At 42.3% G+C, this 15,789-nt stretch overlaps 1 protein-coding gene across 2 annotated transcripts in view; it reads left to right on the forward strand.

Moving 5' to 3' along the window:
- The window catches only part of UST (uronyl 2-sulfotransferase), a 158,511-nt gene extending 143,686 nt beyond the window's left edge, over nt 1–14,825 (forward strand). The window contains exons 8-10 of one of the 2 annotated variants that reach the window (XM_010707216.4): nt 6,424–6,703; nt 12,540–12,599; nt 13,092–14,825. In XM_010707216.4, coding sequence (XP_010705518.4) covers nt 6,424–6,703; nt 12,540–12,599; nt 13,092–13,098 — 347 coding nt within the window. In that variant the 3' untranslated portion in view covers nt 13,099–14,825. Of the gene's footprint in view, nt 1–6,423; nt 9,976–12,539; nt 12,600–13,091 lie in introns of those variants that run through there. The other variant, XM_085217005.1, reaches the window with a different exon arrangement.
- Nucleotides 14,826–15,789: the final 964 nt, after the last annotated feature.

A 15,789-nucleotide genomic window follows, 5' to 3' on the forward strand; every position in this document is an offset into this window, starting at 1 on the left:
TCACTGTTACACTGTCCAGTTCACAGCCAGGCCAGTGCAGTGTTTACCTCTGCAGCATGTTCTCAATACATGTTACTTGCATACTACAGGAAGACATTTCTTCCGTTATTTTCAGCCTTACTGATCCAAAGTATTTTTCACATTTATTGCTAACGTTTTCCTTTCCCCTTTCCCTTCCCCTTTCCTTGTTGTCATTTGCTGCCATACCTCCTTGCCATTTACATCCATCAGCATTGGTAGTTGATTATGTGCCTTTCAGAATGCCTCTGTGAGCTGTTCCTGGGTAATCTCTTTTTTGGCTTCCCTCCATTTTCTCTGCTAGGTTATCATTCTGTGATATTCCCTATGGTTTGTCTATGTTAATGTTAATAATGAAATTATATTAGGTTAAGAGCGATGTTATTCTTCCCTCTGGTTTCCTTATTCAGTGAAGTGGTAACAAAGTAGAAAGCAAATTGCTGTAACTGTCTCATCTAGTTCAGACTCTGTCATTGACAGCCATGATTTTGCAATGTCTATGCTAACTACAGTCTGGTATACTTGCTCCCAAGATCCCTGTTTAATAAACATGACATCAGTTTTGCTTAGAACTGTAAGTCTCTGAAGTTCTGGGTGTTCTTGCTACCTGATATCTCTCTTTTCAGAGGCACCTATCCTTATCTGACAATTAAGAGATGCGCATGAGCTTTCCTTCCAACTCTCTGGAGTTAAGAGTTGTCTTCTGTCATGATGAAAACACAGTAATTTAAGATATAAATGCTAAAACAAAGCAAGCACTGCTTGTGAGCCTAGCATAACTGTCCTCAATACACACACAAACATTTAATATTTATCTAAATGTTAAATCTTATACCTTGTTTTGTTAATGTGAATAACTGAGAAGAAGAAAGTTAGCTTCTATTTCCAGTCCCCGGTGCATAAAAACAATAAGAAGGTTAATAAATGACAGCCAGAGTATTTCAGACAGAGCTAGTAGATGCTGTGGGTCAAGTCACCGCTTACTTTTTCATGGGCTTTGTTCTTCAGTACATGTCATCTCAGCCAGTGACTACAAGAAGCCCTGGTGGCTGAGCAGTGCAACCCAGGCATGGTTTGCAGCCTGGTTGCTCTGCCCATCCCTGCTCCTGTTGGAAGGACAGCCTGCAAGCGAGAAAGAAGCATTTCCCACGTTCTTCCAGAAACATCCTTTCCCTGATGTGCTTCAGGAGCCCAGCTGAAAAATTTGAGAAACCAGTGAATTGGGCCTGAAATTTTTTTGCTGAGCTGTAGTTAAATGATTTGAGGGGATATAATTTCTAGCACAGCCATCAGAATCCCATTTTAGTACCTCACCGATCCCTTCAGTGGCTTGTCAAGCAGAGGCCCTAAATGATCTGTACATCACATCTAACTGCAGCGACGTACCTTTATTTCCATTGACATCCATGGAGCAATAGGTATGCGCTGCAGCTCAACAGTGTGCAGCTGAGATGTGGGGCCTCCCTGCCTGCCTGCAGGAAATGAGCTTACTCTATCTTTGACAGCCATCGTGTTCACACGGCCTCAAGCAGCAGGGCTTGGGGCAGGGCTTTCCGCCCTTGACTTTGGGTGGGCGAGCACTACTGCACTCACCCACAGCTCAGGAGCACCTCTGAATCATGGTACGGGAGAAGGCATAGCTCAGAGACTCTCTTTTGAGGTAATCTTTAGGATCGTTTTGTCTAAATATGGCAATCCAAGGTTTTTCAAGCCACAAAATGTAAAATAAAAAAAAAAAAAAAATCCTTCTTTTCCTATGGCTTGGATTACTGCAGTGAATAACACAGATTTGTAAATTCAAAGAGAAAAAAAAAGTGAGAGTTGAGAAAGTAGCAGTAAATGTTCATCACCTGGTAACCCAGAAGAATTTAATTTTCTTCATCCATATCTGCATATCAGTTTAGTCTCCACTATGCTAATTCAAGGCTTGAGCAGGCTGTGCTGGGAGGTTCAGTTACTGTGTGGAGAATTCTTTTTAATAATTCAAAAGAATGCCAAAAAAACCACACTACAGTTTAAAAAAAATAACCCTAAAAAGCAAATGGTGTTGTTTGCTGCCCTCCATATGGTTAGCAAAGGTCATAAAGTGGGGTCCTTTGGTGGGACAGCTCGGTTTATGTAGCATATGCAGATTGTTATTTTGGCTTTAGGCCAAATCTGCATAATGTTTCCATCTTGCTTACACGATGAGGAGAAGTGTTAAGGCGATTTCAAGGGGCAGTTCTGTGATTTCATTCATATTTGTATTAAAGAACTTTTCAAGAGTATTTAAGATTAGAAACAAATCTAAAAGTGTAAAAAAAAAAAAAAAAAGAGTAAAGTTGGCTTGTTTGACCAAAATGCTGAGCCTGAGGCCAGGCACAGTCCCTTCTGACAAGCAGTGTTTTGCAGCACTGCAGTTGCTGATAGTTACACTGAGAGGCAAACCAAAAGAAGCGGAAAGATGTACGTTGCTCCTGTAGCCTTTCAGAGTGTGTGTGTTTCTGTCTGTCTGTATGTATAGATATACACACGTGCATACATGCATGTAATTGCATACATCTGGGAACCCTCTATTTCATGCCTACTGCATTTGCAAAGCCCAGGCAGATTCAGCCCATGAGTGCACCAAGCTGCTTGCTTGTTCTGTTCTGGCAGTGCCAGCCCCAAGGGTGGCACGGAGCACCTGGCCACTGCCTGGCACAGCACCAGAAAGCCACCCCGTGGTTAGTCCTGCTCATGCCAGTCACCCCCCAGGAAAACAGCCCAGCGCCTTTCACCTTGTCATCGTTGGCAGCACTCCTGAGCCAAACACAAGTGCCCCTCTCTGCTGGAGGGAGCAGACACCAAAGGGAGCTGGGGCCTTCAGAAGTGGCTTTTCCCAGTTAGAGTCCTGGAGGGACCGTATAAATAAAGAGCTTTTTCCAGTGATGTAAAAGAAGTTTTCTGTAACAGAAATAACCTATGTAAAATAAAAATGCAGTTGGCAAGCGGTGTGAAGGCTTAGACTTAATAAATGAAATATTTAGTAGTGTATATTTGCTGCTGAGTTTATAAAGAAAACCAGACTGCAGAGCTGGTGGAAGCTGCCAACCAAACACCAGAATGAGGAATTTCTTGAAGTGCTAAATCATCATAAGATGGCTCTGGCCTTCTAACCCAAGCACAAACTGAGTACAGCAATCCTTCCTTTAGCATATTTGTCTAATATCCATCAACAACAACTTGAACAACTAATTAAGAATTTTAGAAGATGAGACTTTTTTTAGTCTTTTTCAATCTATGGGTATAGGTAGAAGAAACAAGCTCTTGAGGGGACCCAAGTGTTTTCACAAAAAAAAAAACAATTTCATCCCGTTCACTAGCTGCAAGTAAGGCTTTATATGTTAATGTCAGTCTTAAATGCAAATATTTCATGAGTTTTCTTTTTTACTTCTTTTTTTACCTAGACAGCATATTAAAGATCACCTCTTAAGTCATTCTGAAATTTAATTTTTGTAAATTTTAATGATTTTACTCTTTTCTATCTAAAACTGTATAAATTGATAATCTCTGAACAGTCTGTAAGTATACAGCATGTATTGGCATTAGTAATGTAATTAAAGAACGAAGAATTACAGATAGTAGGTTATCTAATTATTTAGGTATATGAGTAGAGACAGAGATCTCAGTGTTAAAAATTAGAGAGTTTGGTGTAAAAGCACCATTTAATTACAGAACAGCATGTATTAATTGTTACAAACTAATGAAAACCATTTTTCCTTTAGAGAATAAATTAAAAGTACAAACGCAAAATAAAATTAATGTTTTAAATCATTTTTTTGTGACTCACAACAGCATAAAGTTTGGTAAGTTAGTCAACTATTCTCTTTTTTGTATCATATCCTTCCAGCATTACAAATTTCCCTGCTGTAATTGGTAAGTGAAAATGAGAGGAAAAAATACCTCTTTCAAATGCAACATTTTTCTTCTGCACCAAATGTGTTCACACAATAAAACCAAATGAAAAGCGGAATGTCCAGCCCAGCAGCACTTGCTGTCTTCTGTAGTATTATTAAATGAACAGCTTTCTGTTGCTTTTCTTTAGTTTTTCTCTACTCTGAAGTAGGAAAATATGTGTCCGTTGTCTGAAAAATAGAATGTGTTTATAGGTGTAGACACCCTAAGCTATATGAGCATTAATCTTATAAAATGGAGAGGAAGAATTTCATGCTCCAAAGCTGTTCTCTACTTTTCATTGTACTTTTCCTGTGTAACCTGTACTTCCTGTCTGGAGATCATTGGTGCCATGCTCGCTAGGCGGACAACTTGTATTTAGGGAGGAATAATTGCATGCACCAGTACAGGCTGGGGGATGAGCTGCTGGAGAGGAGCTCTGCAGAGAGGGACCTGGGAGTCCTGGTGGACGACAGGTTGGCCATGAGCCAGCAGTGTGCCCTCATGGCCAAAAAGGCCAATGGCATTCTGGGGTGCATTAAGAAGAGCGTGTCCAGCAGGTCGAGGGAGGTGATCCTCCCCCTCTACTCTGCCCTGGTAAGGCCTCATCTGGAGTACTGTGCCCAGTTCTGAGCTCCCCAGTACAAAAAAGACAGGGATCTCTTGGAAAGAGTCCAGCGGAGGGCCACAAGATGGTGAAGGGCCTGGAGCATCTACCCTGTGAAGAAAGGCTAAGTGAACTGGGTCTGTTTAGCCTTGAGAAAAGACGACTGAGAGGGGACCTGATCCAGGTTTATAAATATCTGAGGTGTGGCGGCCATAGCGGTGAGGCCAGTCTCTTTTCAGTGGTACGTGGAGACAGGACGAGGGGAAACGGACATAAGCTGCAGCATAGGAAGTTTCGCACGAATGTGCGTAAGAACTTCTTTATGGTGAGGGTGACGGAGCACTGGAACAGGCTGCCCAGGGAGGTTGTGGAGTCTCCTCTGGTGATATTCAAGACCTGCCTGGACGCCTACTTGTGCGACCTGGTGTAGGGAACCTGCTTTGGCAGGGGGGTTGCACTCGATGATCTCTGGAGGTCCCTTCCAATCCCTATGATTCTGTGATTCTGTGATTCTGTATTGCCTGTTGAGGTAAATAGTTCTGCCTTTGGTTAAATGCAAGCATTGCTCAACGACAACTAAAACTTCGGTGTGTTAGCAACACTTTTTTATCACAAATCCAAAAACATAGCACCACATCAGCTCCTTTTAAGAAAATAAACTCTATCCAGGCCAAAACCAATACACACTGGATCTGGTGCACATGGGAGCCTGAGGTTGGGCATGGTAAGCTTAGTCTGACCTACAGGTGTGTTTTGTTGACACTTCTGTTGTTGCTGAAATGGTGGCAGCTACTAGTGTATTTTCTTTTCTCTTTTCGATACCACTCAACATAGCAGAGTCTAGTCCAAAAAATGAAATGTTCTTTGTAGTTTGCTTTCTTGTTTTTTATTTACAAGTCTTAGTAGATAAATCCTCTTGAATTCCTCCAATGCTCAGAACTGCTTTTTCAATAAGAAGTATGTTTCTATTTCCATATCCCTTCACCAGTTAAGATCCTCAGTGACTAGAAAGGTGAGGGAGCAACTCCACAGACTGCCTGAGATCAGGGAGTTCTGGTTAGCAGCAAGGTGAACATGAGCTATCAGTGTCTTGGCACCCAGAGGGCCAACTGTACCCTGGGGTACAGCAGGGCTAGCACTGCCACTGAGTGAGGAAAGCAGTTGTCCCATGTGCTCTGTGCTGAGCAGCCTCACCTTGAGCACTGAGTGAGGATATGGGTGTCACAGTTTAAGAAGGAATAAAACTTTTAGAGAGCGTCTAAAGAAAGCCTTAAAAAATGGTGAAGGGTCTGGAGACCAGGATGTGTGAGGAGCAACTGAAGTCCCTTGGTCTGTCTGGCCCAGAGCAGAGGAGCTGAGTCTTTATGGCAGTCTGCAACTCTTTGTGAGGGGAGCGGAGGGGCAGCTCTGAGCTCTGCTCTCTCTAACAGCAACAGGGCCCAAGGGAACAGCATGGAGCTGTGTCAGGGGAGGGGCAGCTGGGAGTTAGGGATGGGTTCTGCACCAGAGGGTGGAGGACATGGAATGGGCTGCCGAGGGCAGTGGGTATGGTCCCAAGTGTTGGAGTTGAAGGAGCGTTTGGACTCTGCTCTCAGACATGGTTTGATTTTGGGTGGTCCTATGTGGAGCCCATGATCCTTGCGGGTCCCTTCCAATGCAGGATATTCAGTGATTCTCCCTGCTATTCCAAATGCTATGTGTGAACTAGCCATATTTAAACATCTAAGCCTAACTTCAAATCAATAAAAATATTTACATTATGAAGGAGGCAGATTGAGGTCATTTGTACTAGTAATGCAGTACGGCCATGCCTTAATGAAAGAAAAAAGTTTACATGTGGTCTCATTAATCAGTACCTGCCATGTTGTTTGTTTTCATTACAGAACATAGGAAACTTGGCAATCTGACTGTGACAGTGAAAAAGACCGTCCCCTCTCCAGAAGCAATACAGATTCTCTACCAACGTATGAGATACGAATATGAGTTTTATTACTATGTCAAAGAACAGTTCCACCTCCTAAAGCGCAAGTTTGGACTGAAGTCTCATATCAGGAAACCACGTCCCAGACCTGAGTTCTTCATTCCTTCTCCCCTGGAAACAGAGGAACCGATAGACGATGAGGAAGAAGATGACGAAAAGTGGCTAGAGGATATCTATAAAAGGTGATGGATGGAAGAGCTATCCTTTCTCTTCTGGTGATCCCTCAAGCTTTCTTAAGATTTTTTAATTATTATTAAAAGTAATTCTTTAAGAAACTGAGTTAATGCGCAGCAGCATTTAAAACAGAACAAAACGCAATGTTCCCATGTATTGGGGCAATGGGGAGATACCTGGTTTTGTGGGTTTGAAGTTACCATACTGTGTTGGCTCCATAGATTTCTTGCTATAGGGTATTTCAAGAGAGAACTATCTGTTGTCTATCACAAAATAACTTTTGGAGTACACCACAGTCCTCTGGGCATCTGCAGAACATTAAATACATCACGCAGTATTGCGAAGTGGATTTTACAGATTCTCATCTCTCTCTTTCTCCAGAAGCAAGTCATCATTACATAATACTGTGGCATTATCTACCGGAAATGAGAAGGCAATGAGCCATTTGGGAAGAGTGCCTCTCTGCCCCAAGAGCACTGGTATTCATTCCAGTGATGCAGTCAGAGCCTTTGCCACACGTGTTCACATCTGAAGATAACAGGCTCAAAATTGGGTTAGATAATGGCTTCTGAATTTCTCAGTGTGGGAGGAGTGAGTCTACTATTCTGGCAAATTAATGTGAGTGGACATGAGGCGAGTTACAGAAGATAGATATTTTTGGTAAGCCCTTCTAATCATACAGTAAAAAAAGTCAGTGAACGGCAAGAATGGATGAAGAATTTGAAGAGTTGGAACAGGTGATGTAAACTGCAGTTTTATTTCTTGCAGCTAAGTACAATTCTATTAGACTCTGAAGGAAAAGATACAGTGCATGGTTTTTATGTTCAGGAAGAGTATTTGTAGATTTTTATCTTTATTATGGACCAGAAATCCAAAGAGATGTAGGAAAAAAAAGGTCATTCAGTTAAAAAAAAATTAAAAGAGATGGAGCTCTGATTAAGTATAAGCATTGTTTCTGTGGTCACAGAATTTAATTGTTCTTGTATGAAGCAGAGCACAGCTGCCCCTACAGGCATCTGCCTTTTGTATGGCTAGAAATAAAATTAATAGTAAGGATACACTCAACCTCTCTAGTTGAAATAGTTCAGAATTATAAAACAAAGAGAAGAAGAAGTTTTGTAAAATTGTCAGCTCAGCAATGCATTGTTGCGAGATGCACTGTGAAAGTCTGCCCTTGTTGGTCACTGCAACTAGTACTGTCAGACAGTAGGCTGGGATCAGAAATGGGAGTAGCTCTCACGTGCAGTGTCTTCAAGATAGGTGTCCTGGGGCTCCTGGTGATGAGCATCTCAGAATCGACATCAATGGACAGAGCCCAGTAGTGCTAGGGCTTCTCAATGAGGCCTTAGTCTTTTATGCATGCTTTTGCTCAGAGGAAGCTAACCAATACAAGATAATAGCAATAAGCTCCTGTTCCAGAGCACAGGAAAGCAGCTCCTTGTCAGGATGAGTCCCATTCAGTAACACTTCAGGAGTAAGGCTGCTGTGCCTAACTCACTCGTGTCTTCTGAAACACCTGCTGGGCAATTTTGGCTGCTCTAGATTAGTGTGACTTCTGTCTGCAAGGTCACCCTTCAGTGTGAACTAAGAGGCAAAAGTTATCTTGTGATGGACGAGGCATATAAACTCAGGCTAAGCTCAGATGTGTTTTTTCAAGAGTTTCCTCTGCCACAATCCTGCTGAGAGCCAATACCAATTATGACCTGTTTCTATCACCAGTCAGTCTTTCTGTACGTACATACAGAGAACAAAAATAAAGAAGTGTAATCATGTTGAGAAAAGGTGTTTATTTACAGAAAATGCTACATAGAAAATTCTATTCTCATTAACATCCCAAGTTGGTGGTAGAAATATACTACCATAAGGGAGTACATTAAACAAAGCTGAAAGTGGCATGGATAACAACTAACCTATTAGCTAAAATATGAATCTGCTGCATTGTATATTTTAAGTGGTTTCTATGAAATTACATTGAAAGAGTAATGATGAGTTTACACACTGTGGAATTGTTATATCTTGGAAAGAAAAATTAATATTCTCGCCTCTCAGAAGTTCCATTTGACACTTTTTGCCAACGCTGTAACAGAGTAATCAGTCACTTAACACATTCCTGCAAGTTCACTGCCACTTACTGTTAAGTCTATTTTTATCTGTTTGTTTAATGACATCTTCAGCCATCACTACTTATAACCTAAATACAAAAAACTGTTAAACAATTTACTTGCTAGGTTTTAATGTTGTTGTATTTTTCATAACAATTAACCTGGCCTCTCCTCCTTGAATGGTACTTCATAAGTTTATCTGGCACACAGCATTTAAGATTCCTGATCCTACAGCTTACTTGTCTGTCATTAAACACATTTTACGTAATTGTTAAAAGGTACGTGTGAAGCTGGTTAATCTTTGACTTATTTATTGAAACTTTCCAACACATTCCAAATTTTAAGTTGCTCAGGAAGAAGTTGATTTAAAAGATTATATTTTGATCTGATTAATGTTTCTCTCTTCAAAGAAAAACATTGTTTTTAATCCTTTAGCCCACAACAGCTTTGTAGGAAGTGCCATGCATGTACTTGTAAATCTTTGTTGGGGGAAAAAGGTGGTTGCTTGACATTTATGAAAATAAGAAAATATATGTGTACTTCAGCTTAGCTATAAATGAAAGCAAGTATATTTTGGGATGAAATATTCCTTAACTTATTCACTACCATCTCCTGAAATATAAATAAGCCATATGACTCTATTTTTCAGTCCAGCGATGGTTAAAAATAAAACTTGTGCATTTCTTCTTAGCTCCATAGTCTGCTTGCTTACACTAGTTTCCTTGCCTTGGTGTACTGGCGGTGGGGACGTATGGAATGGCACCTGATGGAACAGGACTTTATGCAATGTAGTTTATTATCTAAAGGTTGGACTTTACAAATGAGGTTGGGGCTGGTTGTTCCTGGGTTATTTTCTGTGTCCAGACTCTCGGGAGGTGTGAGATTGAAAGCAAAATTATTTTACTCACCTGACATATATGCAGTAAGTTCCCCAAAATACCTTGTATCATCTGCTTTATAGCTACTAAGTAAGAAAGTCTTATGTAGAAAGAAAACGGCTTGATTCCCATACAGCATTGTAGTTGACATGGTATTTGATGGCCAGGCTGAAAAACCCCAAAAGTCCTAAGCAGTGCTATAATGCGAGTGAATATCAGCTCACTCACACTAAAGAGAGAATCAAACATTGTTAAAAAGCAGCATTCTGGAAAAAAATAAATTTTAGTTTTAAGTTTCAATTACGGTGACAAATTGTGCATTTTTTTCCTGTTTAGTTTACTTCTCTTCCACATATATTGTTCTGATGGTGTATGGCAAAATCAGAGTTATATAAAATGTTCTCTATTTATATGTAGAGAAGTACCTCAGCAGAACTCAATATACATGAAATTGCAAATATATTTGAGGTATTTCCATTTGTAAATGAGTCTTTACCACTGTACCTTTCTGATGAATTGTTTGAATGTTGTAAAATGCAATGGTGCACAGCATCATCAAAACAAAAAATTACAGATTTTAAACATTGGAGACCAAAACTGTGGATGTTAGCCTTTGAACTCTCCTTCTTTCCATATTTAATGCAATAAATAAAAATATTTAATATAATGGTACATTTTTTTACTAACAAAGGAAACCACACTGCATGCCAACTTGGATGCTCTTTATCAATCTAAAAAGCGTGGTCTGCCAAAGAATAGAACTCTCCATCTTATTAAAAAAATAAAGCTATGTAATTCACAGTTTAGGGTAATGGTGTTCTGATCTTTTCTTCCATTTTAAGAAAGGGAACATCTGTGACATTAGACCATTGCCTAAAACAACAGCAGCAACATTTTCAAGAGCGAGAAGACTGTAATACAATACTACAGCATTCTTTCTCTTTTATTTCTAAGGAATCGGCTTTTATTGCAAAGATTTGAGCAAACATACAAAACCTTGTCGATCTGTCTGTTTGCATGAGCCAAGACCAGAAGTAGAACTGAGTGTAACATAGAAGTTTCTATCAGCAGACTCGAATGGAAAATGTCTTACCAAGGTTCAGAAGTGCCTGCTTACCACTGGTAACGTTACTGGGACCACTTGCTGTGTTACACCACAGCATCTCTGGGGAGTGTTTGCAGAATCAGGCTCTGCTTAGGTGCACAGAAGTATGGTGTGAAGTGTGCAGGAAGACAGCTCAGTGAGAATGAGCCACTGGGTAAAAAATAAAATGCAAAGTGTTAGAAGTAGGTGGAGGGAATCTTATTTTGATGGTCAAAAGTTACATCTTAGTTCTTCAGCCAGCATAAACTAGCTGCTAATGTCTCTGTTGCAAGCGAAAAAATTTCTTATGATTTTTTGTCATTTTGTCCAGAAATTGCACTGCAGTGTGAAGTGAACTTCAAAGATAAGTTAAAAGCTTTTGGAAATAGGTGTGTGCTGTGGAAGCATGAGCACACCATAGTGGTTTGTGTCATGGCAGTGGTGTGAGGGGCTGCACATGTCAGGAGCCTGGAGCGAGTTGGAAATGGGGGAGATTTTCTGCAAATAAGTATTTGGCCTTTCAGACACTATTCAATGGTAAGGTTTGACCAATGGTATATTTAGATGTGGATTTTGAGTATAAACATGTGGATTTCCTTTTCTGAGTGCATAAAGGAGGAATGCAAGTCTGTTTTTACATTTAACTGATTGTAGTCGAAGTTAGCTGTCATCGGCGGGTAAGTAATTACACTGGTGTCAGCCAGGCGTGGTAAGAGCGTGTTTTATTCAGACTTTCACCATCCTTCAGTTCCCATCCTTGTACCCAATGGGCAGAAGGGAGAATAGCGAAAAAAACCTGCTAGACTGTGGGATAATCTGTGCTGTGAAAAGCAGACATCAGCAGTAGATGGAGGCAGTGCTGTTCAGAGTTAAGAATAGCAATCTGAACGCTAGGATGATATAGAGCATCCAGCTGAATGTCACACAGCATGCTAACTGTCCTTATATATCTTGGGCAATCTGGAAAACTTGAGACCATGGCTTAAAATGAAATGCTTCTTCAGATGTGTTTGTATTCAGTTAGCATTCTTTTGGCTTTTTCTATTTATGTTCGGATTGCTACCTTACCTAAAAAGCTTGGCAGGGTATGAGCACATAATGTATACCTGTATCTGATGTGCAGGAGCCAACTCGATACAAAGTTTTTATCCTTCACCAAAACTCTCCAGGCTACTAGTAAGCTGAGTGAAATGAATGTGCGTCAGTGACGTGGTGCATCAAAGGAAAGCATGACTGCACTTTTCAAATGCCAGGACAACACAGGAGACTGTAGATAACATCAGGGCTCGTGGGAGTGTTGTTAGATAGCAAAGGCCAGTGGTATCTCTCAGTTTTGAACTCATGATTGTCTACAGTTCAGGTGCAGGAAAGATGTAGAGGCTGTTACAGTCTGTGCCAGATGCAAGAGCAAAAGTGCAGAACATGGCTTCCCATGGCACATGGAGATTTCTCCATTAGGAGCCTCCCGTCTAGCTTGTGTGGTGAGAAAGGAGGATCAACTGTATGGTTGCTGTTCTCTTCACTTATTCCCAAAAGAAGAAAAGATCTGTAAAATCACGCTGGAGAGGTTTGCTGGAGAAGTAACAGTGAGGCATCTATGCATCCATGAAGAGCTGCAAGCCTTTCCTGTTTTACATTCTCCATTTGTTTTGTGTTTGAACAAACAATAGATCTTGTTAGCATATTTCCCAAAGACTGTCTGTGTAAGGTATTTCTGCATGAACCGTATGGTCTGAGCATCTTGGAAAATGATTAACATCTTTATCCTTTTGATCCACAGTGTAGGTAAAGAAGTGCTGTTATCCCCATTTCATACATTGGGAATGGATACAGCCAGTGGGTAAGTGATATTCCCAACACTGCACAGGAAAGTTGTGAAGAAAACACCGATGATAATTTAGTCAAGTGTCTTAGCTCTTGAACCTTCTTTCTGTCTAACATAGGTCCAAGATTTCAGAAGTACCATGGAATTTTTTAGTTTACTTATCTTTTCCCTAAAACTTGCAAAATTCTCAGTTAACAACCTAAATATGAAAGACTTTTCATCTGTTAAGCAAATATTTATGTCCTTTTGGGACAATTGCTATTTCTAATCTTACATATTTGATTACACAACAGATAGCTGCAGAAATGGCGTGTCTGTATGTTAGCTTTATGGTTGCAAAAGGTGATGCTGTGGTGATAAGAAGAGATACAAGAAAGGGTGGGTGATGAATTTACATCTGGTGGTGTTAGTCATTTGTCAGGATATGGTCACTTCTTCTCCTGAAAAGTCAACAAATCTGTTTGCGTAAATAGTCTAAATTGTTTCTTTTCCTCCTATTTCCAACAGTGCTTAGAAGCCCAGGAGATGAAGCGATGCCTTTCCATTCATCCACTAACACCAGCATGGAGTGAGATGACAGGTCCCACTCTGCTCCCCACACCGCTGGCTTGGTGTGGGGCACTGCAGGCCCAACAGCCTCCAGGCAGAGTGCAGGCCACGTGCCTCCCTGCTGACAGCCCTGACACTTGTCCCTTGTCTCGCCCAGCCTTGTTGCTGTGTCTCGGCAGTGGGCTCTGTGGAAGTTTTCCTTGTGTCTTCTGTGAGCACCTTCAGGATGAGTGAACAAGCACAGATGTAATCCCCCTTCCTCTGAAGAGTGCTTTGTGAAGCTGTGCTCTGGCCTATGGTACTGGGGCAAAGATGCTGAGGTGAAGCCCATTCTGGAGGTGTCACCTTGACCTCTGCTCCAGATCCAGTTTCTGCACTGAGTACTGGAGCCAGCCATAGCCTGCTTCTGTAGAAATAACTGAGGCTTAGCCATGTCAAATCTGTCCCCTCTGGCTTGGGGCAGGAGGTTGAAATGTGCTGGCAGGTGAGAGCACCAGGGTGCAAACAGGTCTCGGCAGCACCAGCCCTCAGATGAGAGCACAGACTGGGTGTCAGCAGCAGCCCTGAAAGCTGGTGTCTGGGGAGAGTGAGAGACCAGAGCCACTTTCTCAGTTGTAGCTTTCTGGTGGGTATTTCTGCCAAATCTCCTTTGGACAACTTTCTGTTGGAAATGTCAGCACTTACTGTGGGAAAAACCTTTCTTCCCGCACTTTTTGGGATGAAAAACTGGCAAGCAGGGCCCAGCAGCACCTCTATTTTAGGGAGGCAGGGGCACTGGGGAGGAGCAAGGCAGCACGGGGTCTGCTGCATGGGGCTGGGCTCCAGGCTGTCCCTCACACAAGGCTGTGCTGATGGAGGACAGCACGGCTCTTCACAATGGGGTCTCTTGTCCAGAAACTCCGTTGTGAAAGCTGCCTGAATTCTCCACATAGCTGAAGCTTCCCAGCAGGTTTTGCCCCCAAGAGCATGATGTGGCCCATCGGTGCTGGCTGGAAACTGGGCTTTTGAGCGGCTCCACAATCCCACCCTTGTCAGTCACGCCACTTTGGTCTGTGCATGGGGCTCTTTGTGATAAATCTCACTGGAATTTGGAAACTGTTCAGCAAATTTGACCTCTGCTTTGTTTTATAAATATCACAGTGTCAAACAGCATCATGCATGCCTTATCACTCAAAAACTGGGAGAAGGGGATGGAATTATGATGTAGTCAGCTCTGATTTTCCAAAACAGTGCCTTTGAGTCAAAGGAAAAGTTTTGGGCTTCTCAGAGACAGAAGTAAATGACCTCTCTGCCTGGGGAAAGAGGACTCTTCTGTAACCTGCTCTGACCTCACACGTGCACGTACCATCATCACCTCAAAGGAACCTAAGGTGTTTTTGTGCGATGGCAGCCAGCTCTTGTGAGGAAGATGGTGTGAGAACTGCCCTATTTCTCTGTTCTCACCACAGGAAGGGGAACAGAGGTAGCAGCAAATCCTTGTCCAAGGCCAGCTCTAATCGAAGCTAAGAACTTCTAACTGCTTTGCAAAACAGACAGAAAAGTATGAAGTAGATAGAAAAGCCTACGAGATAATCCAGAAAGTCCAGGGGGAGGGTGAACAGGGAAAATCCATCTAGCCAGTCAGCGATTTTTAGAAGAGCTTCATCCTTTGCTAAGGTGAACAAGGTCAGGCCCTTTCTTCCCAAAAAAAAAATGCACGTGGTCCTGTGGTGTCCCCTCCCCAGGCTGCGGCGTGAGTAAGTTGCAGTGTTGGTCATAGCACTGTCCCTGGTGCAGACAAGCACACAGAAGCACGGCTGCCTTGGGAGCCCCACACAGCTGGCAGCCCAGCCGGCTGCTGAATCGCTGTGTGGCCTGGCCTAATTGCTTAAAGCTTTCCTCCTCTCCCTTGCTGTGAGAGCTGGAGCAGAGTATTTATCTACACTGAAAAACTTTATGGGAATTGGTGCAGTTTTGTAGAATTCCTGAATGACGTGGATCACAATAGCTGTGGCAGAGCCAGGCTTCATGGGCTCAGATGTTTGTGATGGTTGTCTTATTCTCACACGGCCTGTGAAACCAGGGCCTCTTTGATTCAAAGAGAGTGGAGAGCTTGTCCCTCTGCTCCCACCCATGCCAGCAACACTGTACCCATTGCACCCACTGTGCCCCAAACTTCCATCCAGCATGTGAAAGGAGCCAAAAGATGCCTTTTTATGTGGAGGGATCAATGCAGGCTAATCTATGGGAGCCTCGTGCTGAGGACCAGGCTGTATGCCTTGGTGTCTGGAGTGTTGTCAGCACTTCCGTCCTCCCTCCCCTCTAGTTCAGTGTAGATGAAACAAGCTCCTATATAAAAAAACAAACAAGCAAGCCTTACAAGACCAAAGCATCCCTTATTTTTCCAAAAGTTGTTAGCCCAGTGAGTCAAAACATATTGCTCCCGTTCCTGTTTGCATTTCTCGAGAGGAGAACTGACAGAGAAATGGTGTGGATGAGCCTTGAAAAATGCTCTGGGTATCTGACCTTTGGGGAAGCACTGCATGGCTTGCTGGGACTCCTGGCTGGAGGGGTTTGTGATGGATGCTGTTGTCTGGCTGGAGGCAAAGAAGACTAAGCAGAGGTGCCACCACAACAGGGCACGACAGTCTGGAGAACTCAGGTGGAGCAGGAGCAG

The sequence above is a fragment of the Meleagris gallopavo genome, chromosome 2, assembly GCF_905368555.1.
Source record: "Meleagris gallopavo chromosome 2, MGAL_WU_HG_1.1, whole genome shotgun sequence".
NCBI classification, from domain to species: Eukaryota; Metazoa; Chordata; class Aves; order Galliformes; family Phasianidae; genus Meleagris; species Meleagris gallopavo.